General features: G+C 49.3%; 5 protein-coding genes and 4 non-coding genes across 13 annotated transcripts; 3 read left to right on the top strand and 6 right to left on the bottom strand.

The window, feature by feature from the left end:
- Positions 1-1,012: 1,012 nt before the first annotated feature.
- On the bottom strand, positions 1,013-4,418 carry SURF2 (surfeit 2). The gene is made up of 6 exons (XM_050907736.1): positions 4,305-4,418; positions 3,822-3,976; positions 3,482-3,585; positions 2,840-3,031; positions 2,064-2,230; positions 1,013-1,258 (listed from the first exon to the last, which is right to left on the bottom strand). The coding sequence occupies exons 1-6, from the start codon at positions 4,416-4,418 to the stop codon at positions 1,175-1,177; spliced, it is 816 nt and encodes a 271-aa protein (XP_050763693.1). The 3' UTR covers positions 1,013-1,174.
- A 164-nt stretch (positions 4,419-4,582) lies between these two features.
- On the top strand, positions 4,583-9,757 carry LOC127023582 (surfeit locus protein 1). 3 transcript variants are annotated; one of them, XM_050907760.1, is made up of 9 exons: positions 4,583-4,651; positions 5,541-5,622; positions 5,747-5,874; positions 6,239-6,321; positions 7,139-7,330; positions 7,630-7,702; positions 8,079-8,241; positions 8,714-8,795; positions 9,049-9,757. In XM_050907760.1, the coding sequence occupies exons 1-9, from the start codon at positions 4,589-4,591 to the stop codon at positions 9,113-9,115; spliced, it is 933 nt and encodes a 310-aa protein (XP_050763717.1). In that variant the 5' UTR covers positions 4,583-4,588; the 3' UTR covers positions 9,116-9,757. The 3 variants fall into 3 exon arrangements, with proteins under 3 accessions (XP_050763717.1, XP_050763718.1, XP_050763719.1); XM_050907761.1 differs by lacking the exons at positions 8,714-8,795; positions 9,049-9,757 and adding an exon at positions 8,433-8,462; XM_050907762.1 differs by lacking the exons at positions 4,583-4,651; positions 5,541-5,622; positions 6,239-6,321 and having other exon boundaries at positions 5,825-5,874.
- A 508-nt stretch (positions 9,758-10,265) lies between these two features.
- On the bottom strand, positions 10,266-14,630 carry RPL7A (ribosomal protein L7a). The gene is made up of 8 exons (XM_050908155.1): positions 14,593-14,630; positions 13,861-14,015; positions 13,267-13,416; positions 12,278-12,418; positions 11,847-11,926; positions 11,372-11,502; positions 10,910-10,979; positions 10,266-10,433 (listed from the first exon to the last, which is right to left on the bottom strand). The coding sequence occupies exons 1-8, from the start codon at positions 14,628-14,630 to the stop codon at positions 10,329-10,331; spliced, it is 870 nt and encodes a 289-aa protein (XP_050764112.1). The 3' UTR covers positions 10,266-10,328.
- Positions 11,579-11,651, bottom strand: LOC127023865 (small nucleolar RNA SNORD36). Its single transcript, XR_007767484.1, has one exon. It is a non-coding gene; the product is annotated as a small nucleolar RNA SNORD36 (small nucleolar RNA).
- Positions 12,097-12,173, bottom strand: LOC127023871 (small nucleolar RNA SNORD36). Its single transcript, XR_007767489.1, has one exon. It is a non-coding gene; the product is annotated as a small nucleolar RNA SNORD36 (small nucleolar RNA).
- Positions 12,489-12,554, bottom strand: LOC127023873 (small nucleolar RNA SNORD24). The gene has a single exon (XR_007767491.1). It is a non-coding gene; the product is annotated as a small nucleolar RNA SNORD24 (small nucleolar RNA).
- On the bottom strand, positions 13,485-13,557 carry LOC127023872 (small nucleolar RNA SNORD24). Its single transcript, XR_007767490.1, has one exon. It is a non-coding gene; the product is annotated as a small nucleolar RNA SNORD24 (small nucleolar RNA).
- A 118-nt stretch (positions 14,631-14,748) lies between the features above and the next one.
- Positions 14,749-21,630, top strand: MED22 (mediator complex subunit 22). Of its 3 annotated transcripts, none has more exons than XM_050907861.1 (4): positions 14,749-14,871; positions 15,401-15,481; positions 15,804-16,012; positions 20,191-21,630. In XM_050907861.1, exons 1-4 carry the CDS (start codon positions 14,749-14,751, stop codon positions 20,381-20,383), a joined length of 606 nt encoding a protein of 201 aa, XP_050763818.1. In that variant the 3' UTR covers positions 20,384-21,630. The 3 variants fall into 3 exon arrangements, with proteins under 3 accessions (XP_050763818.1, XP_050763817.1, XP_050763819.1); XM_050907860.1 differs by having other exon boundaries at positions 20,185-21,630; XM_050907862.1 differs by lacking the exon at positions 20,191-21,630 and having other exon boundaries at positions 15,804-19,282.
- Positions 21,631-22,395: 765 nt separating this feature from the next.
- On the top strand, positions 22,396-25,131 carry SURF6 (surfeit 6). Its single transcript, XM_050907949.1, has 4 exons — positions 22,396-22,556; positions 22,977-23,192; positions 23,805-23,896; positions 24,238-25,131. The coding sequence occupies exons 1-4, from the start codon at positions 22,463-22,465 to the stop codon at positions 24,907-24,909; spliced, it is 1,074 nt and encodes a 357-aa protein (XP_050763906.1). The 5' UTR covers positions 22,396-22,462; the 3' UTR covers positions 24,910-25,131.
- The last annotated feature ends 220 nt before the right edge of the window (positions 25,132-25,351 follow it).

The following is a 25,351-nucleotide window of genomic DNA, read 5'->3' as shown; positions in this document are numbered from 1 at the left end:
GCATTTAAGTTCAGGTCACATAGAAGGCTTTCTTTTAAATAGGTTTTGCAAGAGAAGTTTTCACCTCAGGTGTTCACTGTGCCTGTCTCTTCATAGCAAAACAAACTGGTCCTTTCCGTTACGGATACGCAGCACAGGATGCTTTTGCTCAATTTCACTGCAGGTCCTAGAACGGTTTTAGACTCCAAGGCAGCCATTCTCAGATCTCTCAACTGCTGTTAGTGTTCATAGTATTTATAAATGCAATGATAGAAACAACTCCTCTAAGTAGCCCGTAAGTTGACTGTCTCAACTTCTTTGTGTCCTGTCTAACTAAGGAGCTGGATGATGGACTAGTCTGAAATATTGACCAGTTTCCTCTGTGAAAATCAAGTCCCCTTTCCAACACAAGACCCCAGAAAAGGAACTGATACTGTCCCTTGCAGCAGAAATATTTCAGTACTAAAGGCGCTCAGTTAGGTGGAGGGCATTGTAAGGTATTTCTAGGCAGCGCGATATCCAGACTTACTGTGAGTCCTGATGCAGAAGATTCTGGTTCCCTACATGCACTGCTGTATTCATGCATCTCCCAAAAATACAGTGACCTCTCCCCGTGGCTGAGAAGCTCTCACAAGCAGGATATCAGCTATCAATTGGCTCTGCAAAGTGTTCTGGAATTCATTCTGAATATATTTTTGCTTTCTATGTGGAAAAAGAAATAAGTATAAATTCTCATTTTATGCTGTATTTTGTACCTTAGTTGTGTTTGAAAATGTTTTGATTTTTGGAAACAATCAAAATAAAACAATGGCATCTTTGTATCCACTTGGCGTGTGTGACTGGTGACACTCTGCAGACAGGCTACTTGGAAATGCTGCTTAGTGGTCTTGCGTGTTTTCTCTCCCACCTGCTGAAACCCATCTTTCCATAAGGAGGTCCAAGCACTGGGCTGCCGGTGCTCGACTGTAGCCATCATCCTTCCCTTGGGGCTGGGGGGTGGCTCGAGGCTGTTCGTTAGAATATATCTTAATTCCACCCTGCTATTCCCCTCCCCAGCTGTAGTGGTTCACTAGAATGGGCAAACACTTCAGCCAGCCTTGTGCGCCCTCTGGAATTGCTACACAACAGCAATTGTTTTAAATTATTATTAAATATATAACAATATTTAATTGTTTTAATTATTTTATCATAAAATTTATTTGCCGTTGGTTGCTTTCTTGAAGTTCTTGGCTTTTTGATGATGACTCTTGAATTTCTTCTTTAAAGGGCCTGACTGTTTCTGCAGAGAAAAAAAGTTAATCGGTGTATTTCCAAAACCCAAATCCAGCCCTGCCCAAGATTAGCTTAAAGAAGAGAAATTGCACGTGGTCTCCGTTACCAACAGAGACAGAACAAGCCCAGCCCTGGTCACAGAGCCAGCCAGGATCTTTCCTTGCCCTACCCTGCCCGTTAGCACCCCTTTCTCTGACAGGCGTATGTTAGATACAAACTGCGACAGTCTCCCCGTAGAAATGAACCTAAACTTCATCCAGCCTTTGCTTTCCAGTTTGATACAGTTATAAAGCATCCAGCCCCTTCCTCAGGGGCTGCCTTAGAGCGTTAAAGGTTTATCCATCTTTATGTACGTAACATCTACCTGCTTCCCAACCTGACAAGGATCAGGGTGTCTCCTGTAAGGCAGGACCTGGCCAGCTCCTCCAAAGAGGGCAGAAAAAGGGTCTAGAAGGACCCTGTGACTTCAAAAGGGTTTAACTTGTGTCTGTGTGTGTATGGGGTAGAAGATTACAGAACCCACAAGACACGCTTCGGTCTCCCTGTGACGACAGCATGCAGCAGGATCCTGCCAAAGATGAGATATTTATACAGGCAGGAACATCCCTAGTTAGAGCAGACAGGATAAACATTTACTGGTAGTAATTCGCACCTCAGGATGCGAGTCAGCGGCTGGCACACGGGGAAAGTCTATTCTCCTGAACAGCTTTGCACCTTCTGCTGGTTCTCAGACAGGAATAGATCAAACACCTACAGGATGGGATCCCAGTTCCACGCTCCCCTGCTGCTGCACGCGGCAGCGTGACTCCCACCTTTCCCCTTTTGTTGCCAACCGCTCTGCTGACATCCGTTCTTCCACCGTCCTCTCCGTTCACGTCACCATTCTGCTTGGCCCCGTCATCCTCGCTGTCTGTTGCAAAGTCATCGCTGCCCTTTGTGGTTTGTGGAGCTGCTGGGCCTTTTTCTGAGAAGAGTGCAGCTAAAATGCAAAGAGTTAGCTCAGAATCAGTTCCTTGCGCACACAGGCTCTGCCTCCCCCTGACTTTACTTTGAGGGCATCTTAAAGGCAATTTGCCAAGCTGCTTCCAGTCTCTGAGTGTATATGTGCAACTACTGAAATACCTGGGAAATAAACACACTGGTGCTTTATTAGAAACGTGCCTGGTGCCCTCACTAGCCCCGTTGTGGGAATGGTTCAGCACAGGTGGTTCCGTGGTGGTGCACCTCTGCTCTCCTACAGCAAGGCAGCGCCTCCAGATGTAAGTCAGCACAACGGCCTGACCAACTTCTGTCAGACTCGAGGACTCGCTGAGAAATGAGGAAAGCAGAGATACCTAAAGCAGCAAATCCCAGTGGATCTTGTATCCTTCCCCTCACACCTTATGTGATCCAACGCTGGTTATTACTTACTGATAACTGCCAGTTCTTATTTGGCAGTGTCAAGCTTTTCCGAAACCCAAGAACCCCCCCTGGATGGAAGTCACATGCCTCCGGCACGCGAGCAGCAGGGAGCAGTATAAAGAAGCCGGGAGAAAATTAGCTGACAAACTCCCGTTGGGACATAGACGATACCAATGTTCTTACTCACGCGGGTACAGGTCACTCATGCTGTCGTCTGTCTCCTCTCCACCCTCATCGCTGGACTTTGGCTCCCAGAATTCCTCTTTGCTGTAAGGCTGCCTCCTCCCGTTCATTTGGTCGTCAGGGTGCTGCGTCCGCTGCTTCTTCTGTCGCAAGCAGGCAGGGACGTACTCCACTCCTTCCTTCTGGCACTCCTCATCTAATAGCGCAAGGGGTCGAGCAGCACTTCGCAAGGCCACCCAGTCACCCGAGTCCTTTTCATTTCCACCTCTAGCTTATATTAAATGCAACTCAAAAGTATGTCAAGCTCCAACTCTAATGTACATTCATGTAATCTACAGCAATAGTATGGACCATGAAGGACGGGAAAGACGTTAACACAGAGACTGTGCTGGACATGCGAACCACCCTCTCTGGGGAAGTTTTAGAACTGCTCCTCTCAAGTAAGGATGTTCCAAGGTATTTGCTAGAGGCCGATCGCTGCCTACATCTGGGATCTTCCTTCCTAGCTGAGGAGCACACACAGCAACAGCAGTACATTACTGTCAATCTAAAGAAAACTGACTCCCTCCTGTCATGTAGATCTACTGGAATCTCAACAGCTCAGGGAAAAAAGTTGTCTGGTTGTATCTTCAGAAAAGCTACTTACATGTTTTTAGGGCCTTCTGATAGCGCTTCCCTTGGACATGACGCAGCACGTGCTCTGGAAACTTGTTGATGTGTCTGAGAGTGAGCTTGCAAAACAGCTGGTGTCTGACAGACACAGAAAGAAAGAAAGAAAGAAAGAAAGAGCCAGCAACAGAGTTTAAGTATGCTATTACTTAATAACTTTTCACTTATAAGCACTGTGCTGAAGGTTGATAATTTAAAAGACTTCCCCAGTCTCCCAAAACCCATGAACACTCAAGAACTTTGTAAAGCTCAACCACTTTATGTCTGAGATATTGAACAAAGCGTAAAGCATAACACACAGGAGGAAGAATACGTACAGATTCTTTGTGCTGGGCACTATATGGGGCTCAAACTTGCCATAGTCAAACTCTCTGGCTGTCTTTATCAGCCGCTGATACTTCTTGCCATTAGTATAAGCCTGCAGCTCCGACAGCCGACATGGCATCTCGTGTCCTGTCAGCCTGCATCTCACCTGAAGAAAAACGATGTCTGGTCAGGGGAGCCCAGGGGATTACCCCAGGGCTGGGGATGGCAGGAGAGACCTCAGGCTCCCACCAGCATCCTCCTCCCCAGCCCTCCTCCGACTTCCACAGTGGGAGAAAAGCCTCCGGGCCAGAGACCTCACTGGGGCCGAGCCCATCTGCTAGGGTGCCCTCCCCGCCCTGCTACCAACCGGCCTCGTCCCCCCTCACGGCACCCTCAGGGGAGGCGGCCCCGGCCTTCCCTCACCAACCCCTCAGGGAGGCGGCCCCGGCCCTCAAGGCGCCCCTCAGCCCCGCACGGCCCGGCTCCAGCCCCACCTTGCCCGGCTCCGCGAGGCTGAGGAGCGGGTGCTGCCGCAGGAAGAGCCGCTCCGCCTCGGGCACCGCAGCCGCGGCCGCGACCGCGCCGCCAACAGGCCCCGGCCCCGCCATAGAGAGGCGCCGCCAGACAGGAGCTCGCCTCTACTTCCGGTGCCGGCCACGCCGGGGAGCCGCCGGCACCATAGAGAGGGGCGGCTAGAGAGGGGCCTACTTGCCTGCCCGCGCCGGGACTGTCTGGGCCGGAGGCGGGTGGCGGTGCCGGGAACGGTGGCGGCGTTGCCATGGCGACGGGGAGGCTGCTGCTGCGCGCGGGGCCGCGGCTGCTGCGGGAGCGCCGGGACCGGGTGAGGGCTGAGGAGAACCGGGCCGGGCCGGGCCCGGGCTGAGGGGAGCCGGGCCGGGTGAGGGCTGAGGGGAGCGGGGCCGGGCCGGACCCGGGCTGAGGGGAGCCGGGCCGGGTGAGGGCTGAGGGGAGCGGGGCCGGGCCGCACCCGGGCTGAGGGGAGCCGGGCCGGGTGAGGGCTGAGGGGAGCGGGGCCGGGCCGGACCCGGGCTGAGGGGAGCCGGGCCGGGTGAGGGCTGAGGGAAGCGGGGCCGGGCCGGACCCGGGCTGAGGGGAGCCGGGCCGGGTGAGGGCTGAGGGAAGCGGGGCCGGGCCGGAGCCGGGTAAGGCCCCGATCCTGTCCGGGGCCTGTCCTCCCGTCGCGGTGCTCGGCGCTGTACCTGCGGCCGGACTTCGCCAGCCGCCGCCCTTCCGTTGCCGGGGCCCGGGCCTTGGCTGCGGTGGGTTGGTGTCGTCGTCCCCGTCCACCCCGCGTCGCGGTGTGGGGACCGGTTTCACTGCGCGGGGCGAAATGGTGCTAAAAGTGAGCGGAATCGGTGGCAAAAAGGCTGTAAATGTGTCTTTGTGCCGCTGCAGCATGGCGGGAAGGGCAGGTGCTCGGCTGGCATTAATTTCAAGAACAAATTAAGATAGTGTGTACGCTTGCTGATAGCGTGGATGGAAAGGGAAAGATCATTTGCTGTGCTATAGTCAGCTCTGTAACTGGAATTCGATTTTTTTTTTTTTTTTAATTATAACCTAAGCTGTAGTGTTTCACAGGCAGGTGCTCAGATGGGACTTACATCAATGGGTAAACAAAATTTCATGCAATCATTGAGGCAACAGCTATCATCTAGATACAAATTTTACAAAGCAGAGACACTACAAAGGATCTTTCTTACTTCGTGTAGGTATCACATTGCTTGATCAGAAGAACATTTTTTGGGTATCCCCTAACTAAAGCAGGTTCTGGTCTGGTCCAGCAGACTAAAGGTAAGAAAAGATTTGCTTGGGCTTCTGCCCTGTTTCAACCTCATACCAAGAGGTGACATTTCCTGCAGGAATTTGGCATCTCCTCTCCTGTACAAATCCTGTTCCTCGTTCTGTTTTTCTCTAGATGTTTGTTTGAGGTTCTGCAGACCACGAAGTTCTGCAACAGCTGCTGACACATCTGGAGAGGACATCTTACTCAAATGGGGCCTTTTCCTGGTCCCTCTGACCGCCTTCTGTCTCGGCACTTGGCAGGTACAAATCAATACTTCATTTTTTCAAGAGATGAGCACTTGAGGGCTGTCAGGTTTTTCCATCTTTGGCTGTTTAATCTAGTTCAAATTGCATACAGGGTAAGATTTGCTGTTATTTTACCTTTCTGTTTTCCAAGTGTCCATTTGTAAGTCTTTAAAGGAGAGATTCTTATTTTTTACAATTGTATTTCAGTATAAATATTTCCTCAAATTAAAGTCAGTAGTCTCCATTTCTGTATCTTCAATTACCCTGTTTTAGGCCAGGTCTGAGGAGAAACTTATGACAAAGATTTTAAGGCTTGCTGGGGTTATTACATTGCTCTGTTCTACCGTAAGGAATTACTTTTGTGTTTGTGTACTTTCAGGTTCAGCGACGAAAGTGGAAATTAGATTTGATTGCACAACTGGCGTCAAGAATTACATCAGAGCCCATCCCTCTGACATTAGAGTACGGAAGCTGAGATAGTTTATTGTCTACAGAGCACTGACAGTGTGCTGGGGATATTAGATGTGGTCCCTGCACTAATGAGCTTATGCTAAACTAAACTGCATGAAAATGAAGGAATGCAATGGGAATCAGGGCGTGCAAGCAAATTAGAAAGATAGACACCCCTTTAATTTTCCTATTTTTAGTAAAAGAATAAGTGAACGCCTCCCTGTGGGATACTCTAAATGCATGTAAAAGGATGAATCTCTGTTCAGGAGAATGTGATATGTAGTTCATACCATATGTAATCCTCCTGGAGAAGGAGGACTCGGTAGCTGGTGTCTGTAATGTCCCAAAGGGATTATTCCTGCAACAGGGAGTCTTGGATCAACAGCAGACCCTGCCCCAAGCGTGGAGCAGTTGTGTCAGATATGAGCGAGATTTTTAAGGTCACTTGGCCACATGGCACAACTGTCAAAACAGTTCAGTTGTTCATTTCATGGTCTGGGATGGGAAAGAAATGCTCCCTGTTGGCTGGACGCACATGCAGCGTATCCACCTGCTGATCAGCTGCGTGTGCCACTGAAGTGGCACTGGGTTACAGGTATCATGGAAAAGAACTGTTCTCTGGATACTCATGATCATCTCGATTTGATTCGCTGTGATAGTAATAAAATGTTAAGCCAGCTGCTTATTCCATGAGGTGTTTGTCTTCTGTTTCTGTTTGCCAACTGGCTCTAGAGTGAACCGTTAGGGAAAAGGAGAATCCCGCGGTAAAATCCCCTAATTTGATTTGCCTATCGCAGCCACGATTTTGTTTTCATCTTGTTCCATGCAGCCCCATGGAATTGAAGGAATTGGAGTACAGACCTGTAAAGGTCCGAGGGCATTTTGACCACTCCAAGGAGCTCTATATTTTGCCACGGTCACTTGTGGACCCTGAGCGAGAAGCCAGAGAAGCTGGGCGGCTGACATCCCACCCGGAAAATGGAGCAAATGTCATTACTCCTTTCTACTGCACAGAACTGGGGTAAGTTAATGAAAGTCATGGTTCGTGGGAGCAACTCACTTCTGTTTTGAAAAACTGAATCATGGTGGTTGGGTTTATATAAATCGCTCCCTCTCCCTTAAAAGGCATCTCTCTCAGTCTGTTCGGTCACTGAGGCTTGATTTGAAATTGTATTTAAATTCCCCTATAACGTGTACTCAGATGACAAAAAAAGTGGCACCAAACATACGGGTTGCTTCTTTCTTTGGTACTTAGTTCTAGGCAGCAGCAGGAATAAATTTCCTTTCACTCATGAGCCATACTTCTTTATGTAACTCTAGGGTCACGATTTTAGTCAACCGAGGATTTGTGCCCAAAAAGAAATTGAAACCGGAGACCAGGCTGAAGGGACAGGTAAGGGGGATACAGGGAATGCTGCGTATTGCTTTCTGCCCTTTGATTGCCCAGAGGCACTCCTGACAAACCCAGAAAGGCAGTAGCCACGTTCAGCATCATGGGAGCTTACTTGAATAGTCATTGCACTTTTCAAAGAAGGCAAACCTTTTCTTCCCACCCTTTTGTTAAGTAAATAATGTTTTTTACGAACAAGGAGCTGTTCTTGATCTGCTTTTTTGCCTGCTATGTTACAGCACTGCCCCACTGCAGGGCACGACCACTTGATTTATAATCAGACCCAGCAAGTGCCCTATTTTTCTACCAGGACCTGGTATGCCAGAATATGAAATGAACCTTGAAAGATTCCTTTTTTCTCCTCTGCACTTCTCTTCAGATTGAAGGTGAAATTGATCTCACTGGGGTGGTGAGGTTATCAGAAACCCGGAAACCTTTTGTGCCTGAAAATAACATTGAGAAAAACCGCTGGCACTACCGTGACCTGGAGGCTATGGCAAAGGTGACCGGCGCTGAGCCCATCTTTATCGATGCAGATTTCAGTAAGTCACAGAGGAACCCAACCCCACGTCCAATTTACATCGGTCTCCCCCTGCTTTCCATTCAGTTAGTTCTTTCCCCTGGGCACTTGGAAAGGTAGAATCATAGAATCACGTAGGTTGGAAAAGACTTTCAAGATTATCGAGTCCAACAAGGTATTGCTTCTTTCTCTTCTCTTTGTGTACTCTGCTAGGTCTACTATTTTGAAGGTGGTAGGCAGCCAGCACTGGGGAACGGTAGCGTGCTCAGAAGAGATGCAGGTGGTGTTCGATGCCTTGAGCACAACCAGCCACGTGCTGTAGGGCCGCCTGCCCCACAGCTCTGGCTTTGCTGGTAACTTGGGAACACGGTTGCCTGAGGAAGAGGAGCAGGGTATCCACACGGCTGACCGCCTTCATCCCGTTTCTCACAGCAAGGGCAGCTCTACGCGGTGCAGACTAGAGATTTAACTCGTGCGCTGTGTTGTACCCATAGGAAGCACAGTCCCAGGGGGGCCCATCGGAGGCCAGACCAGAGTGAGCCTGAGAAACGAGCACATGCAGTACATCATCACCTGGTGAGTTACCCAGCCAGCATTTGACTGACCTTCCGTGCGCTTCTTTTGAATGTAAAGCTTTGCCTGGCACTCTTCTTCCTGCATCAGTGAGCCTGGATGAGCTCTTCAACTGCAAAAGCCTAAAGCTTTAACCTAAGTAACATTTGCACAGTGATTTCAAATAATTGTGTTTTATTGCACCGCAGCCGACTTGGGGAGGTCCAGACCATCCTGAGAAGAAGGTGTAAACGCCTGGTTTTGTTCTCTTTCATAGGTATGGCTTATGTGCTGCAACTTCAATCTTGTGGTACAGAAAATTTGTACAAAAGATACCTCTGTGAGGGGAAGGGCTAATCTCTTCTGTACTACAGTCAAGAGCAGACTTTTCTAGGAGACAGCAGTCTGATCAGTCCTGAATAACTGAAGCACCAGAGTTTTAGGGCAACACGTTCAGTAAACCTGTGCCGCTATCAAGCTGCAAATAGAATTTAAGCAACCGATGCAGACTCTGAGCCTACCTGCGTGACTCTGGCTGCAGCTTGGGAGCACTGAACTTCAAAATTGTAAGTGGCTGTTGAGACTACCGCATAAATCAGCTTCACCAGAAATCTCAAGGATACAACCAACCACAACAGAAAAATGTAAGCTACAAAGTTTTAACTTCTCCACTGCTTTATTTTCCAAAAGACAGCAAGGGATTTTGTGAATCAAAGTTTCTGTGTACCAAGTAGTCATTCCTGAGGTCAGGAGTGGTTCACAGCAGTTGCATCAGAATAAATAGAGGGCCTATAGGTGCTTGCCTTGTGACTTGCGTTGTGTGTCCTACATCTTAACAGTGGCAGACCTGAATTAAAGGTTCCTGTGGATACTCAAGTCTGGCTGGGTAGGGCAGCGGTGGCTTTGCAAGAACACCATGAGGGCTAGCAAAAACAAGCAGCAGCTACCTCAGCTGGAGCCATAGCAAGCTTGGGAGACTCCCACAATGCCACAATGCCAAGTCAGCAGCCAGGAAAGAAGAGAAGCACAGGAAGGTCTAGGTTCTTCCCCCACCACTTCAGCCTGCCTTCACTGACCTTTCCTGCCCTGGAAGAAGTGTTACAGACCTAAGGAGGTCCCCGTCTGGTTAGCCTGGTAAAGTGTAGTAACACCCTATATAACCCATACTGTAACTAAGTCTAAGTACTAATGGAGATAATCTAGAGCCATTTCCAACTGAGAGATACTTGCATAAGCAAGCTAGGCTTAAAGCCGGAACTAGCCTAGCCCATTCAACTTGATAATCACACAGCACGTGCAGCTGAGCTGCCACTGATGGGCTATGTGTTCAGAGAGCAATTACAACATAGGACTAGTAGTTGAGGGCAGTTGTTCCAAGTAAAGTAATAACCTGCTCTATGCAACTGTTTCTGTGCAGCGCTATTCAATCATCTGATGGAAGGCAATGCTAAAGTGCTGCCCACTGCCTGGAACACTCCCATTAATAGAGACCACTGAAACTTAATCTGGGGGTTTATTCTTTATGTACAGAAAACACGGTAGCAATCCAGTACATCTTCAGCCCAGCTTTGTAGCCAGTTCTTTTGCCTTTGCTTTTTCAAGCTTAGCAATGCGAGCCACCGATTTTGGACCCAAGACGTTACCACCCCAGTGACGACGGATCTGCAAAGAAGGGAGAACAGGTTAGATGCCTCATACAATCTCTTACTACGTCATTCAATCAACTTGCACAAGGGGAAGAGCTCCCTCAGCTAGAAAGTCCTACACATTTCAAGCGGTGAACTATGTTTCAGGACAGCGCAGAGATACAAGAGTTTAAAATCTTTCCCCATGAATGGTGCTGGATTCAGCCATCACATATGGGGGATGGAGTTGAGCCTAGCAGAAGCTGTTGTCCTCTCTACAATCCTAGCCCTGTGATAGCTCCATTTACTTGTAACTTGGTGACAGCATTCACATTTTACCCCACCCTCAGGTAAAGAATCTGGATACATCATAAGCAAATCTGGGTACAACACACCCAACAGGCTTTAAGCTGATGTCACTATGACTGAAATAATTTGCATTTCACTGGGAAGCTTTTGGGGATGTTAACAGTATGAACTAAGAGACAAGGCGAGCAGCACAGAGAATCTTACCTCATCGTATCTGTCATTGTAGTTGGTCTTGACAGCCTCCACCAGCTTTGCCAGGGCTCCCTTATCCTCCCTGTTGGTGAGAGTTTTAGTTCCTTTAGAGCCTCAGTTTAACATTTTCCAAAAATCTTTTGCCTCAGGATTTAAGAGCTCGTAGTGGCAACGTGATTTTTCAGGTTAAGCATAGGCATCGTTTGCAAAGCATTAACCACTCCAACCATCAATGCTTTAGGAACCTGTACTGCTCAGATTAAGGTTAATAGTTCCATCTACATATTTTAGAGTAACCATCCATTTTGGTAAGCCAAAGTAATCTCTATCTTCAGGATCCGATAGAGCTCTTAATGCAAAAGGCCATCTATATTACATATTACAGAGGCAGTATTTTATTTAGTTTTACTACTATAGAGACCCAAGTTTGCTATCTCCACAACAGAGAATCAAGCCAGCACACAGAATACTTACGGGTTAACTTGGGTGAAAGCAACAGAGGTACACGTTTTCCTGTGGACCAGTCGCCCCAGTCTGGCTTTGCCCTTGATGATGCAGTATGGCACTCCCATCTTGCGGCACAGAGCGGGCAAGAAGACCACCAGCTGAAAAGAAAGGGAGTGTGCTGTGTAGCTGAGGGAGAACATCTTTTTATTCTCTCAGTCAGCCTGGGCTGTGGCAATTGCTCAGTGTTAAAAAGCTCGTTTTGCTCTTCATTGTTGATTCAGGTGAAGAAATTCATACATCATTGCAAGGGCCAAGCCTCATTGTAATACCAGGACAACTATGAACATGCATAAATATTCTAGTTCTGGTAAATACCTCTTTTTATGCATTCTCTTTTCACGCAATAGATTTGTCCTAAAATGCATTTTCACCCCAAGCCCAGTTCTGATCTCAGCTTAAGTTACGCAGGTAGCCTGTAACCTGTACCAGCGAGTACGCTTACCTCAATGGGGTCTACATCGTGGGCAATAACTACAAGCTGAGCTTTCTTGTTCTCTACGAGAGTTGTGACACTGTTAATACCTGAAAAACAAGTTACAGGTAAGATTTGATTCTGCTCAGTCTATTTTCAGAACTTTCATGTAAGTCTCATACAACCAGCTCAGATTTCACAGCGCAGCTTCATTATGAAAGTTCTGAAAACTTTTCACATCCATTCAGTAGCAGAGAGGATATCCCATGGACAATTTGCTAAAGCTCAGGGTTAAAAAGCTCGTCTATTTTGCTCTTCACTTTGAGCTCAGGTGAAGAAATTCATACATCATTGCAATAGCTTGTCCAATCCTGTTTGGTTGGAGCAACTCATCAGTTTTCTCTCTAACAAAGCACCACGCTCCCATATATGCAAGCAGCCAAGTCCATGTACAAAGTTACCTGCTCGGAGGACCGGTGGCCGCTTGGTCGGCGCATCTCCCTTTCCTGCAGCCTTCTGCTCAGCACGAGCCAGCAGCCTCTGCTTCTTCTCCTGCTTATTTTCTGGCCTATATTTGTGCGCCAGCTTCAGAAGCTGCGTAGCTGGAACAGAACATCTACTAGTTAGTTGCACGACCTGAAAATCTAAGCGTTACTTTTTGAAATACTGAAGTGCATCAGCGATCTTGGTGGTTGTCATCAAGTGTATTTAGACAGCAAAAAGTTAGCATCATTTGCACAGCGCAAGAGCAGAGCTAGCAGAGTGCCTCTAGAGCCCATATTTACCTCTACGTGCACCTCTGTTGGCAGTGAGAGCTCCTTCACTGTTTGGATGAGGAAATGCCTGTGGACCCCTACGGCAATTAGGGTTAAAGGTGGTGCACTTTCTCCTTTAAAACAAGCAACTTGTTTGGCAACATCTACGAGAGAGTTACTCTACACAGGCTGAAAGTTTCTTGCATAGACACTGTCACCTGGAAAAGACTATTCACTCGTTTCACAGAAGACCCTGACGTCCCTTCTTCCCCCATTTCCATGTCAGCCTGCAGGATGCTGGCTTTCACCCCAAAGCCTGCACTCATACAGATTTCTCAAACTATCCGTTCACACAGTTAAAAGAACCCTACGTGGTTCTACATCAAGCTGGAAGAACGGACTCCGATGGAAACATGCAGTTAAGATAACCCGGGGTTTGGGTCATTAAGTAGGAGCTTTGGAATCTTCTATTACCTTTTCAAAGTACATAGCAGCTATCAAGACTTAAGCCAGCAAATTCAGACAGCGGCTTGCTGTTGACATCACCCCAGTTACTACTAAAGCCTCCCTAAAATGCTTGCAAAGATACTCTCCAGCTTACCTTTGTTACGTGTTATTTCGGTTTCTGTTCTCTTCTCTGAGGCATATCCCATTAAGGACCCAAGTCAAGAGAACTTTGTGGGGCACATCCTTACCTGTCTGGCGGTCCAAAGCCTGAGTGAACTGGTTAATGGCGGGAGGCACCTTCAAGCGTTTGTAAAGAATGGACCTCTGGCGCTGCAGTCTGATGTAGCGCGGCCATTTCACAAAACGTGTGAGATCACGCTTCGGCTGGATATCCTGTCCTAAAAATACAGACTTTAACTCAAAGCTGTCCCAAACCCACAGAGCAACAGCATGGAAGAGGCACGAGTGCATCAGTGATCTTGGTGGTGATATGTCAGCACTGTCACTCAGATAGCAAATATTCTTTCACATCATCTGCACACCGTACAAAAATGCCACTACAGAAGTCTGAACTGATTTGCCACACTACATGCAAAAGGGCAAGACTCATCACAACAGAATCGTATAATGTATCTTTGTAATATAGGAAATTCAGCAAATTGTCCAGACACCTTCATATACGTAATGAAGGACAGCTCTTAATTGCAGGCAGCAAGGCAACTGCCTTCATCACTCTCTCCACTCCACAGCTTTATTACAATGCACTTTGGTTTACGATTTAGATGTCTGTCCATAAACCAAAAAAACCCGTGAGCGAGTAGCCCGAATATCCACTTACTCACCAATGCCAAAGTTCTTGGGCCTCTTCTCAAAGAGGGGATTGACAACCTTCTTGGCCTCCTGCTTCTTGACTACAGCAGGGGCTGGTGCCACCTTCTTGCCCTTGGCCTTCTTTCCTTTCGGCTGCAAGTAAGAAATACACTCTTCCTTCTTTTGCCTCCAATACTCGTGTACTTATAAGAACTTTAGATCCACCTTGGAAACGCATTTTCCCAGGCATTTCACCAGCCTGGCAGCCTCCCAGCCTAGCCTCGCTTTTCCAGAGCGAGCAAATCCTTCGATTTGACTTTAAAACGTTGATGAACCTCCCAAAGAGGGACGCCGTTTAAAACCGCGTGTTGATCTCCTCGGCCGAGCAGCAACCGCCCCAGCCCAGCGCTCCCCGACACCGGGCAGCCGAGACACCCCCAGCGCGGGCCACTGGCCACCGAGCCCGGCCCAGGATCCGCCCTGCACCGGGAAAAACGCTGCGGCCTGGCAGGGCTGCCCCGCTCCCAGCAGCCCGAGCCAGGCGGCGCCGCGCTGCGTGGCTGCCCCGCTGCGGACGGGTAGGCCTAGACCCGGCCTGCCCCGGACCGGTTCCGGTCACCGCAAACCGGGCACGAAACACCTCTCCGCCGCCCCCCCAGGCTACCGAGCACCCGCGCGGCTCTCCCTGCCGGACCGCGACCCATCGATGGAGGCGGATGGCAGCGGATGACCCCAGCCCCCGCCCCGCTCCCGCCGCCACTCACCATCTTGGACTAAGGAAGAGAAAGGCGGAGCGGTGCATGCTGGGAAATATCTATGGGGCGCGACGTCTCGCGAGAGGACGGCGGCGTCGCGCGCGGCGGGGCGGGGCCGGGGTGGGGGCGGCAATCGAGAGGGGCGGGGAAGGGGCGCGGGCCGCCATGGCGCAGCAGCGGGTGCTGCCGCAGAGCAAGGAGACCCTGCTGCAGTCCTACAACAAGCGCCTCAAGGACGACGTCAAGTCCATCATGGACAACTTCACCGAAATCATCAAGACGGCCAAGGTGGGCCTGGGCCGTAGCCGAGCCCCGAGGGGAGGGGGCCGCGCCCGCGGGAGCACCCGGGCTCCTGAGGGGAGAGGGGCGGGTTTTCCCCGGGGGCAGCTCTGAGGAGGGACGGGTGTCCCTGAGGGGAGAGCAGGGGCCCAGAGGGGAGAGCAGGAGTCCTGAGGGAAGAGCAGGGGTCCTAAGGGGAGAGGGGGCGGCCCTGAGGGGGGCGGCGGGGGCACCTTTCTCCCGGTTCCCCCGAGGGCGGCCCTGAGGGAAGAGGGTTCCTTCCCCAGGGCGGGCGGCGGTCAGTTCTCCCCGGCTGCTGCCTCCGCCCTGCGGGCAGCGAAGCGGTGTTGCTGAACGGGGGAGAACCGCAGAAGCAGGCGGGGAGGGTAGCAAAGATGATATGCGGGTGCCATAGAGTCCAGAGGCCGCCCCAGGGATTCCAGGTGTGGACTGAACTGAAATGAGTTGCCTTATAATGTAGTAATCATCTGTCAGGATTTTAGTATGTAAAGGTGGATATGTATACTTTTTTCTTTAGATTGAGGATGAAACTCAAGTGTCTCGAGCAACCCAGGGTGAACAAGATAACTATGAGATGCATGTCAGAGCTGCAAACATTGTGAGTAGCATCTGCTGTTCAAGTCAGTAGGCAGCACGTCCTTCAGGTACTGTTGCGTTCATTATTGCGTCTAGGGCAGCCTTTATAACTCTCATGAGGACTGCTGCTAGAAGAATAACCTGATATTTGCGGTGGCTGGGGAAGGCTGGGTAGCCTGGCTTGTCAGCTACAGGCTTCTGTCAAAATCCTCATGTAACCTGGGAGTTTCTACTTTATTCAGGGCTTGGGCTGAAGGAGCAGCTTGGGAGATCTTGTTTTAGAATTGGAGCAAAGCAGTGTTTTGATATACTATGTGCTATGTGATTTTTCTCCCTGCTACAAGGTCCGAGCTGGTGAGTCCCTGATGAAACTTGTGTCTGACCTGAAGCAGTTCTTGATCCTCAATGATTTCCCCTCTGTGAATGAAGCTATCAACCAGCGCAACCAGCAGCTGAGAAGCTTGCAGGAGGAATGTGACAAGAAGTTGATTGCACTACGAGATGAGATCTCCATTGACCTGTACGAGCTAGAAGAAGAATATTACTCTTCCAGGTACAAATAGGGCAGCGGACTTCTGCCTTATGATTCCAGCCCTTTTGGGGTAGTTAGCCCAGACAAACAAGTAGTCCTTAGAGTACAGGTCTTGAGAATGTTCCCAACAAAATTTCACTCCTGTTTTTAATTAGGTCAGACTCTTTTTCTGCAACTAAAGCAACTGCCTTTTCCTTGTAGATACCCTACAGGGTATAAATGTCATGGTGAAGGAGGTATTCACAGCATCCAACTCTAGGTGCCTGCTTTAGTTGGCTAGATTTGACAGATAATTTGCTTAGGCTTCCTTTGTAACCATTGTAAAAGGAGCTGAATTTCTTTGGGGGTATAGGCTTCTGTCTGAGTACCCCTCTGGAGGAGCCTCTGTCTCTCTCCCTGGAGAGACGAGCTTACTGAGCTGGGTCCTCATGTTAGATGAGATCACCACGTCTTCGTGGTGAGTTCTTTCACAAGTGACCTGGTTACACATTGTGCCTTTTCCCTTGTAGTCCACTGCCCCCAGCTGCCTGGAGTCCTATTGGGTTGAACATTTGAAATGAGCAAAAAAGACTTGCTCAGTTTCATTGGATTATGAAGTATTATGATAGGATTTTCTATGGAAGACTTATTACTGATTTGTTTGTGGGATTTTTAATATTTTTAAAAGACTCTTAGAAAACAGGCTTTAGAGAATTCAAACACTTTATTTTTTTATTTCTGTCATGCACTCCAGCACTTCTAGTTGATGATGCAGTAAATGAAAGCAGGAGAAAACAAATGAGAACCTGATTATTTTGGCTGCACTGTCCAAGCTAAGTGAAGTCAGTGCAATAATGCCATGACTTCTAAACAAAAACTTAACTTTTGAAAACCTTATTTAGAATTTTAATGACCAGGTTTTCTATTTTTGCCTTTCCCTTCTTTCTAAAAATGCTGAATGCCTATAACCACAGCTAAGTCAACTAAAACCCTGTTTGCTCAATATCTTTGGAAATTAGGCCATTATTTATGGGTAATATACGTATTTTAAGAGTAAAAAGATACTGATATGACATAGCTTAGGAATTGCTATGACATTGGAAGAAAACTAGACGTAAAAGTTTAGAGTTGTTTTTCAAACTTTTACTCAGTTTTTTGGGGGGGTGGCAAGGGATTCTAGAAATATCTCAGAAATGAAGAGTGGTGGTCGCAAACCCAAGGACCCGTCCAGACCCTGATAGGTCAGGGGTGCATCCACTACATAGGCTGCATACAGCATAGCAGTGAGCTCTATCCAAAGCGATGCGGCGTGGGATGATAGTGCCTCACATGTACCAGACGTGCTTCTCTCACACTGCCACCAGACTGCCACCACCGTGTGTCAGTAGCTTTAACTTCTGGGCTAAGGGGTTCTGACCATGCTGGCATGGTCTGTTCACCTGCCTGGCACCAGATGCCATGTAGAGCAACCCTTCGTAACAGAACTAACATCTAAGCACAAATGTTGGCATACACCAAATGGATTTGCCTTCGTGCTCTTTCTTATAAGAGTGGTCACGAGGTGAGGAAACTTGGCAACTCTACAGAGCTATGATCCCTCCACTGAAACCTCATATCATGTAGCACTTAGTTATTTGCTTTTAGCACTTACTCCCTTCCTGTGCTCTTTCCTGTCTTTTTCTGCACCAAAGAAATTGTGTGTGTAAATATAGAAACAGTGATTTATTCAAAGTCCTTTTATATTTAGAGTACTAAGATATTTTTAATGAAACCTTATTGTCTAATGTGAGGAATAAGGGTTTCTGTTATGTCACATAGTTGTAGCGTGATAATCATGTTTAAATGGCTGTAAATGCAATAGCCGGTTTGCCCACAAACGGGCATTCTGTGCTCTCCTGGGAGCCCAGCTGGGGTTGCCTCTCTGCACCATCTGTTACTTTCTCGTGGGGCTTGATCCCACAGGATTTATGAAGAGGTGTGCAGTCCCGCGAGGCCAGGACATGGGTTCCATACAGCCATCCTGCCAAACTGCTCTCCCATGCTCCAGTTTCCCTGAAGGTCACTGGTTAGTTTATTTTAGGTTGTCCTTCCAGGGAAGGCTGTAGAAAAGTGAGCTCCCTGCAGCAGCACACCTCCAGGTGCTGCAGAGCTGAGAGCTGCCCCGTGCTGTGTAGCTTGTTTGGTCTCTGTGCACTGCTCCCCACGGCTGTGAAGAGCCTGTGGAAGGGAGTGTCTCCTGTGCAGCGTTTGTCACTGCCATTGTGCTAATGGGGCTTAGGAGGCAGCCCCTTGCCCACAGTGAGTAACGAATAGGATGTGCCTGAGGTGTAGGGTCAGGTTTCATGGCTAGGCTTTTTATGTGTACATGGGGGTTTTGATGAGGAGACCTGAAAGCAGGTCCTTGAAACTAAAGCTGAGTAGATTGTTCTGAAGGAATCTTTGCTTTCAGTCCCTGTGTTCAAGTAGTTTCCTAGAGCTGTTCCTCTGCGCACAGACCTGGCTGCATGCCCCAAGAGGGAGTAGTGAAGTCCCTTCCACGCACTGAGACCCTCAGTCAAAGGACAGAGTAGCAGGTTGGCCAGTGCTGTTGTGGGCTGTGCAGTAGCTGCTCATTCACCCTGACTTTTGAGGAGCGTTACGTGAGAGGCGAAGCTTAGACTTTTGGAACTGTTTGAACTGGGACGGCAGGAGCAGCAGTTACGCTTCTGACGCAGCTAAAATTTTCTTAGTAACTCACCCACCAAGATGTGGTGGAAGCTGTGGCCTTGGAAATCATGGCCTGAGGTCTAAGACTGACAGAAAAGGAGTTGTAGTTCTGGTTCAGTCCTGAAGGTGTTTGCTAATTGAACCCAGCTTCACTGTGTGTTGGGGACTGTCGGGAAGGGTGATCTTCCATGGGATTTTACAAAGGCCCCAGATACAAAACCTGTATCCACTGCCTTCTCACTTCTACTGCAAAACGCTGGGTGATGCTGCCAGAAAAGACCTCAAAAGTAGATGCTTGCAACTAGTGCTTTGTGTGCTTATTCCCCAAAGTGGTAACTCCAAGTCCAGCTTGCCTTCTCTCATCCTGAACCCCAAACTTGCATTTATGTTCCATTGCTCCCTCCTCTGAGATCACAGGAGCTGTCTTGAGTGTGGGGTTAGATCTCAACATGTTTCATGTTTGTGCAATTTGAAGTGTCTCATATTTCTACACTTAAAATATTTCCCTAAGCATCTATTCAAGTCCATACATTAAAAATGTAAATAAAGCTGCAACAACAAAATCACTTGACCCACTGGGTTTGTTTTACTCTGAACGCAAGCTGCTTTCTGCTCCAGCACTCACTTTGTCTTGGGTGTCTCTTGTGTGTGCAGCTCCTTCCTCTCTTTGGAATTTGTTTTGGTTTTGTTCCAGTTTCTTCCATCGTTTTTCTTTTTAGTTTTGGCCCTTCCACATTGTGTTTTCCTCAGAGCACAGGCAAGAATTAGCCAGTTGTTTAAAAACATGACTTTCCCACACTGCTGGTTGATCCAGCTCTATAGTCTACAGTGCTCAAATCCAGCAAGCTGCTTTTAGAAGAACAGCTAGCTCAGGTTCTGCTGAAAATGGTAGGAGCCATCAGTACTTTATAATCAGGCTGGGGAGCTTCAATAGAAGACCCAGACGTTCTGTGGAGCACTTTATTGAAAGGGCAAGGGTGCAAACAGATTTATTCTTTATCATGGCAGGGGCAGGCCCTAAAACAATTGTGCTAGCTTTTCTGCTGAACTTAAATTTAGAGCAGGATTTCTGTTTTTTTCTTCACATAGGTTGTGATCTAATTCCAAGTAAAATAATTATGGGTGAGGTCTTTGCCTCATTCAAATCAGTAGCAGAACTCCCATCTTTGGGGTGCCAGGACTTCTGCCCAGATCTTTTCAGGGACGTAGAGCATCTAGATGAGAACTGAGCCTCTGTTTCAGTTTGTAGCAACAGTTCTGTCTCTGAAATTCCCCTGATCCTCCCCAGGCCCGTGAGGTTCAAGACCAGCCCTTAAGGGTACCTTAGGGGAAGGCCAGTGTCACAAGACTTCCGATGAATTTGTGAACACAGACCTTACATCCATGAACGTTTTTTTGCCATTTTCTTAATGCTTTGCTTCTGTCTTGCTCCCCACCCTTTCCCTCCCTCCCCTCCTCTCTTACTGCACCTGCTGTCTCTCCTTACTGGGGTTGGTTGTTCTGGAAAGCTACAGTCTGTGTGACAGCAATGATCTTCCACTGTGCGAAGCCTACTGGAGACAAGACTTTGCCACGCTGTCCCCCGAAAGCCTCGCCATGCCTCTGACAGCTGCCACAGCAGAGCAGAGCGTTGCTACCTCCCAGAGCTCAACCCCATCGCACCCTCACGTGAACGGGCACGGGGCAGGCCCCACGGAGCACTCCTGAAGAGGATCCTCTGCTGCTGAACGTGTTTCCTCCTGGTGGCACTGCGCTGCTGGAAGTCTTCCACCTGCTGTACTGAGCGAGCTTCTCCCACTGTCAGGAGAAGGCACTGGAGCTGTGTTTGCGGGTTTCTGCTCACTGGATAGCCACAATGCTTTCTCCAGCCCCAGGACATTGCCATGAGTGTTCCTCTCCCTTAAGAGAACGTGCTAAGTAAATACAAAGTTGATTGTTCTAACAAGTTAGAGTTAGGTTTGCTTTTACATGGTAGTTACGTGTGGAGTTCATTAGAAACCCAGTTTGTTTCCATGTGAATCTCAGTAAGTACACGCTGGAGTGTTGGGAGTTGAATTTGTTTGGGATAAACTTGAGCCAAATGTGGGGGCAGTGAGTGTTCTGGGGTTTTCACCCTGCTTCCCAAGGTTATTGACATTCTGGCTGCTTTAAAGCTCTCTCAGGATGGCATCTGACAACCTCCATTCTACTTTAGAGTAAGAATCTGGTAGTATTTTTTACACAGGAGTCTTCACTGTCAGAGTGCTTCAAACTTGAACTTCTTGCTAGCAGTTGTTTGGGAGGAGGCTCTCAGGAGACCCTCACCGAAGAGCAGTATTCTCCCTTTTGAAGAGGAAAGGGCAAACTGAGGAATCGGACCGAGGTATTCATGATGCCACTTGCTCAAGGCCGCAGATAAAAGCAGTGACACGCTTTAGTTAGTCCGATTCCTTTTTCAGTGTTTACACAGAAACTTTCTATTAACATAGCCTGAGCTAACATGAAGCCAGCGTTTATGCTGGCTAATAGTTTTGTCTAATAAAAACATCTTGAGATGACTGGGATGTACGGAGCAGTGAGGGATACTCGGTTACTCTCACCGTTTCCTTCCAAAGAAACGCGTTTGGTGCTTTGTCTGCAGCTGTTCAGCAGCTCGGCGCTGCTTCTGCCCTTTCCCTTTGCGGTTGTTCTCCATTGACTCGAACCGTGCAGCTGAGAGGGGGGGTGTAGTTGAACTGGAATACGGTCACGACGGCTTGGTGTCACGACGGCTCGGTGTCGTGGGCACCGCAGAGCCACGGGTGCATTCCAGCAGCGGAGCCGAGCTTCCCCAGCGTTCTGCTGTAACGTCTCGTTTCTTAGGTTGTGAATTTCGGTCTATGTTTTGTTTTATTTTTCTTCCATTCCATTTATTTTTGTAATTAGGTGGCTTAATAAAACTAACTCTTTTGTATAATTTTTAAAGCGTGTGTTTTCAGCCACAAGGCTTTGTGAAAATATGACGGCGTTAAGCGTGAGCATGCGCTAGGACGAGTGTTCCCCCACGGGTTTTGAAGAAAACCCACACTCCTTGCAGCTCTTGCTGCGGAGGGGCTGCGCTCCTGCCCAGGCCCCGACAGAAGCCATCGTGGAACCTGTCAGGTTTCAGCGCCCTGCTGCTCAGCGCTGCTCCGGGAACCTCGCACCCCGCGCAGGCACAGGTTTGGCCGCCGCAGGCTGAACCGGTACCGGTCTGTCCCCTCCCACCCGCTCACCGCAAATACGGGTTCGGGACCTCCAGATCGGAGCCTCACTAGGCAGGGGCGAACCGGAGGACTACCTGCGGGTGGCTCCGGGAACGGCGGTGGCGGCCAAAGGTAAACGGGGGCAGCGGGGCGACGCGCAGCCGCTCCAGAGGAGGCCCGAGCGCCTCCTGTCTGGCCGGGGCACCCCCGAGGCTTCACGGGGGCCTCGGCGCCGGGCCCGCGGCCCTTGCTGGTTGTGGCGATGCCAGCGGCAGCCCCGGCGGGCGCTCCGCTGAGGCGGCTCACCGGGGCCCGAGCTCCTGCTGCCCGCTCCGCCGCCGGCCATCCCTGCTCACGCCGCTTCCTGCCCGCCTCGCGGCCGTCGCGCTGCCGTCACTTCCTGCCCGGCGCGCTGAGGTCACTTCCTGCCGGAGGAGCGGCGCGGCGAGGATGCCGCGGTCCTCACGGTGCTGTGAGGAGAGGACAGCGCGTCCCGGGCCCGGCCGGGGCTCTGCGGCCTGTCCGCGGTGAGGGAGCCGGGCAGGGCAGCGCCCGCCGAGGGGCGGGCCACCCCGGGGCGATAATGACCAGCCTGGCCGCCCGGGACTCCTACCTGCAGGGCTTGGCGAGGAAGGTCTGCGTGCAGCGCGCCCCGGAGTCGCGGAAGAGCAAATTCGGTAATGGAGCTGTAATGCTTCGGCTTCTGTCCCTCCCGGCCGGTTTGTGGGAGTAGCGGGCTTGCGGCAGGCTTGCCTCCACGGGGCGCTTGGCCCGGGGGAGTGGCGTTGTGCCGTTTTTTAAGGAAAAACCACCTCTGCTGAAAGAGGAGGCTCCTGAGCACGTTGCGCTGTTAGCCCTGGGAGTCGGTGGCCTCCGTTCGCTTTTGCACACGTGGTGATTGGTTGTGGGAGAACTGGGATTTTACTGAAGTGTGCAGGCGTGTTTGGTCTATTTAAATAAAATCCTAAAATATGTGATTTTTGAAGATTGAGATATGCCATTGCAACGGTGGAACTTTAGTCTTCAGTAATAACTGAATGTTATGAAGTGGGAATGTAGTGTTGTCCTGTTTTGTGTAACTTGGTTTTGTCTTCTAGTGTCTAAGCCAGGCCAGCCTGAGGATGCTGGCAGACAGCTCAAGAAAAAGAAAAGAAAGAAGCCCAGGAAGCAAGCTGAGAAGACGAACGCTCCTTCAGTCAAACAGGTCGTCTCTAATACCAATAAACCTACTCCAGGACAGAAAGCAGCCCCTCAAGCCAGCAAATCATCTCCACAGGGTGTTACACAGAGCAGAAATGAGAGTTTGGTTACAGGTAAGAATACCAGTGTTGCCATCGTCTTAAAGTTACCTGAGCTGAGGTGGCTGCTTTTTGGTTGCTTCACGCATGTATAGTTTGGAAAGCCTTTGAGAAGTTCAGTTGAACTGAAAACATCTTTGCTTATTCCATGTGCCCTAAAAGCTTTTGCATATGTACATAAATGTGTAACGTCACCACTGGGTGGCTCTCTGGAAATAGTGTTTAAACTGAATTACAGACTTTTTATGGGTTTCGGTAACTTCTGGGAATTATTGTGTGGAAGCAATCTCTGTCATGCCAGGCCAGCTTTCCATTATGAATCTGGAAAGCCTGATCACAAAGAAAAGATGTCCTTGGCGTCTTTGTTTCCACTAGGTTGGTACTTGTCTTCTGGCTTGTTAGGCAGCCACAGGGCATGTCAGGCCACTCTGGCTGGCAGTGTTGAATGATAATATGGATAGAAAAGGAGGAATTCTAAAGAAACCAAGGAAAATAGAAACTCTAGACTTTCCATTCTATTCACAGCATCTAAAGAGTTCTTGGAGCTTTTCCTGTAGCCATGAAAAGTTCTTCTGTTTAGCTAGTGCTGTCTTTTAAGTATTTTTATTTTCTTCCTCTCATTTTCAGGGAGCAAAAGTGAACTGGGTTCCCCTTCTTTTTCTGCAATGAATCTCTTGCGTCAGAGACTACATGAGAAGATTAAAAAAGCTTCTGGACAAGTATGATAATATGTATCCATATGCGTGTTTGTGCAATATAAATTCTCCCTAGCCTCCCAGGGGATGTGGGGACAAGACTACGATCTTACAAAGCTCAGGGTTTGAGGAAAAACACTAGGAAAGCACTAGGAGCCTGAAAGGGAACATAGCTGCGGGGTGGTGAGAGTAAAGGGTTTGAAATGCCTTTACTGTGTTTAGTATCTCTAAAAGCTGAGCCCACAGCTTCTTGTCACAAGTAGTGCGTTTCTTAGAAGTTTGAAATCAGGAACTTGAGGACGTCCCACTTTTAATTCTGCTTTATCCCTTTGAGGCTCCTGATTCATGTCCATCCTTCTTCTTAGGATGATGGGAAAGAATTACCCCCTGCAGTCCTGGAGAAGAGGCAGCGAAGGAAGTATGAGAGAGAGAGAAAGAAGCGCCGAAGAAAGGAGTTGAAGATGAAGGCAAAAATGGAGAAGAAAGAAACTGAGGAGGTACCAGTAGAGCCAGAAAGCAAAAAGGAGGAGAGCACAGCTGAGATTGTCTTCAACAGGGTCGAAGTCCACGAAGGGAATGAGTTGAGCAAGATCCAGAAGAAGAAAGAGAAGAGGAAGGCAGTGAAAGGCAATATCACTCCTCTGACGGGCAAAAACTACAAGCAGCTGCTGAGCAGGCTTGAGACCAGGAAGAATAAGCTGGAGGAACTCAAGGATAAGGACCAGAAGAAAGCTCAGGAGCTAGAGAACAAGATGAAATGGACAAATGTTCTCTATAAGGCGGAAGGCGTGAAGATTCGTGACAACGAGGAGCGTCTGAAAGAAGCTCTGAAGCGTAAGGAGAAGCGTAAAGCGCAACGCCAGAGGCAGTGGGAGAAGCGGACAGAAAAAGTGGTGGAAAAGATGCAACAGCGGCAGGAAAAGCGTCGCAAGAACATTCAGAAGAAGAAGAAGGATAGGATAGAGAAGAAGAAAGCCAGGGCCCGGAAGAAAGGCCGGGTTCTGCCAGAGGACTTGAAAAAAGCTGGCTTCAAGTGAGAGCGAGGCAGCTGGTCCTCGCAGCCTGGGGATGGAGGTTCTGCTTGCGGGGGTCAGTGAGCAACGGTTGCGGAGCGAACTGTCCGATGGCCTGACCCGGCTGTGCGACCGCTGTCCAGCGCCTGAGGAAACCGGCCTGTGGGGCAGGCACTGCCATGGCTTCCCAACTTAATAATAAACAAAAAGCCTGTTGTATGTTTGTTAATTAAATTTCCCATCCCAAAGAAACACCGTCTGATCGGTTTGTTACAATAATTAGCATTGTTTTCCTCAAGGGAAAATGTCGGTTGCTGTTATTTCCTCTGATGCGCTGTGCGGTGCTGGCTGTGTCTCTGGAAGCCGGCATGCGGTGGTTGCTGTCGAGCGATCCCCCGGGATCAGCCTCCCGCCGGGGCGGGGAGGGGAGGGGGGCAGCGCCCCGGGTCCCGGGAGGGGCGGGGTC

This window comes from Gymnogyps californianus, chromosome 18, assembly GCF_018139145.2.
Source record: "Gymnogyps californianus isolate 813 chromosome 18, ASM1813914v2, whole genome shotgun sequence".
Lineage (NCBI taxonomy): Eukaryota > Metazoa > Chordata > Aves > Accipitriformes > Cathartidae > Gymnogyps > Gymnogyps californianus.
The sequence above is the reverse complement of the archived record's forward strand: the minus strand, read 5'-3'. Positions and strand labels throughout refer to the sequence as shown.

Coding starts and splice junctions, on each gene's coding strand:
- MED22 (XM_050907860.1), top strand. CDS start 14,749: ATGGCGCAGCAGCGGGTGCTGCCGCAGAGCAAGGAGACCCTGCTGCAG. Junction 14,872..15,400: donor AAATCATCAAGACGGCCAAG/GTGGGCCTGGGC, acceptor TTTTTTCTTTAG/ATTGAGGATGAAACTCAAGT. Junction 16,013..20,184: donor GAAGAATATTACTCTTCCAG/GTACAAATAGGG, acceptor TGTTCTGGAAAG/CTACAGTCTGTGTGACAGCA.
- RPL7A (XM_050908155.1), bottom strand. CDS start 14,630: ATGCACCGCTCCGCCTTTCTCTTCCTTAGTCCAAGATG. Junction 11,927..12,277: donor GCCACCGGTCCTCCGAGCAG/GTAACTTTGTAC, acceptor CTTGTTTTTCAG/GTATTAACAGTGTCACAACT. Junction 11,503..11,846: donor ACGATGTAGACCCCATTGAG/GTAAGCGTACTC, acceptor CTTTCTTTTCAG/CTGGTGGTCTTCTTGCCCGC.
- SURF6 (XM_050907949.1), top strand. CDS start 22,463: ATGACCAGCCTGGCCGCCCGGGACTCCTACCTGCAGGGCTTGGCGAGG. Junction 22,557..22,976: donor GTCGCGGAAGAGCAAATTCG/GTAATGGAGCTG, acceptor TTTGTCTTCTAG/TGTCTAAGCCAGGCCAGCCT. Junction 23,897..24,237: donor TTAAAAAAGCTTCTGGACAA/GTATGATAATAT, acceptor CCTTCTTCTTAG/GATGATGGGAAAGAATTACC.
- SURF2 (XM_050907736.1), bottom strand. CDS start 4,418: ATGGCGGGGCCGGGGCCTGTTGGCGGCGCGGTCGCGGCCGCGGCTGCG. Junction 2,231..2,839: donor CATGAGTGACCTGTACCCGC/GTGAGTAAGAAC, acceptor TTTGCATTTTAG/CTGCACTCTTCTCAGAAAAA. Junction 1,259..2,063: donor TTGGCAACAAAAGGGGAAAG/GTGGGAGTCACG, acceptor TTTTCTCTGCAG/AAACAGTCAGGCCCTTTAAA.
- LOC127023582 (XM_050907760.1), top strand. CDS start 4,589: ATGGCGACGGGGAGGCTGCTGCTGCGCGCGGGGCCGCGGCTGCTGCGG. Junction 4,652..5,540: donor TGCGGGAGCGCCGGGACCGG/GTGAGGGCTGAG, acceptor TACTTCGTGTAG/GTATCACATTGCTTGATCAG. Junction 6,322..7,138: donor CCCATCCCTCTGACATTAGA/GTACGGAAGCTG, acceptor TGTTCCATGCAG/CCCCATGGAATTGAAGGAAT.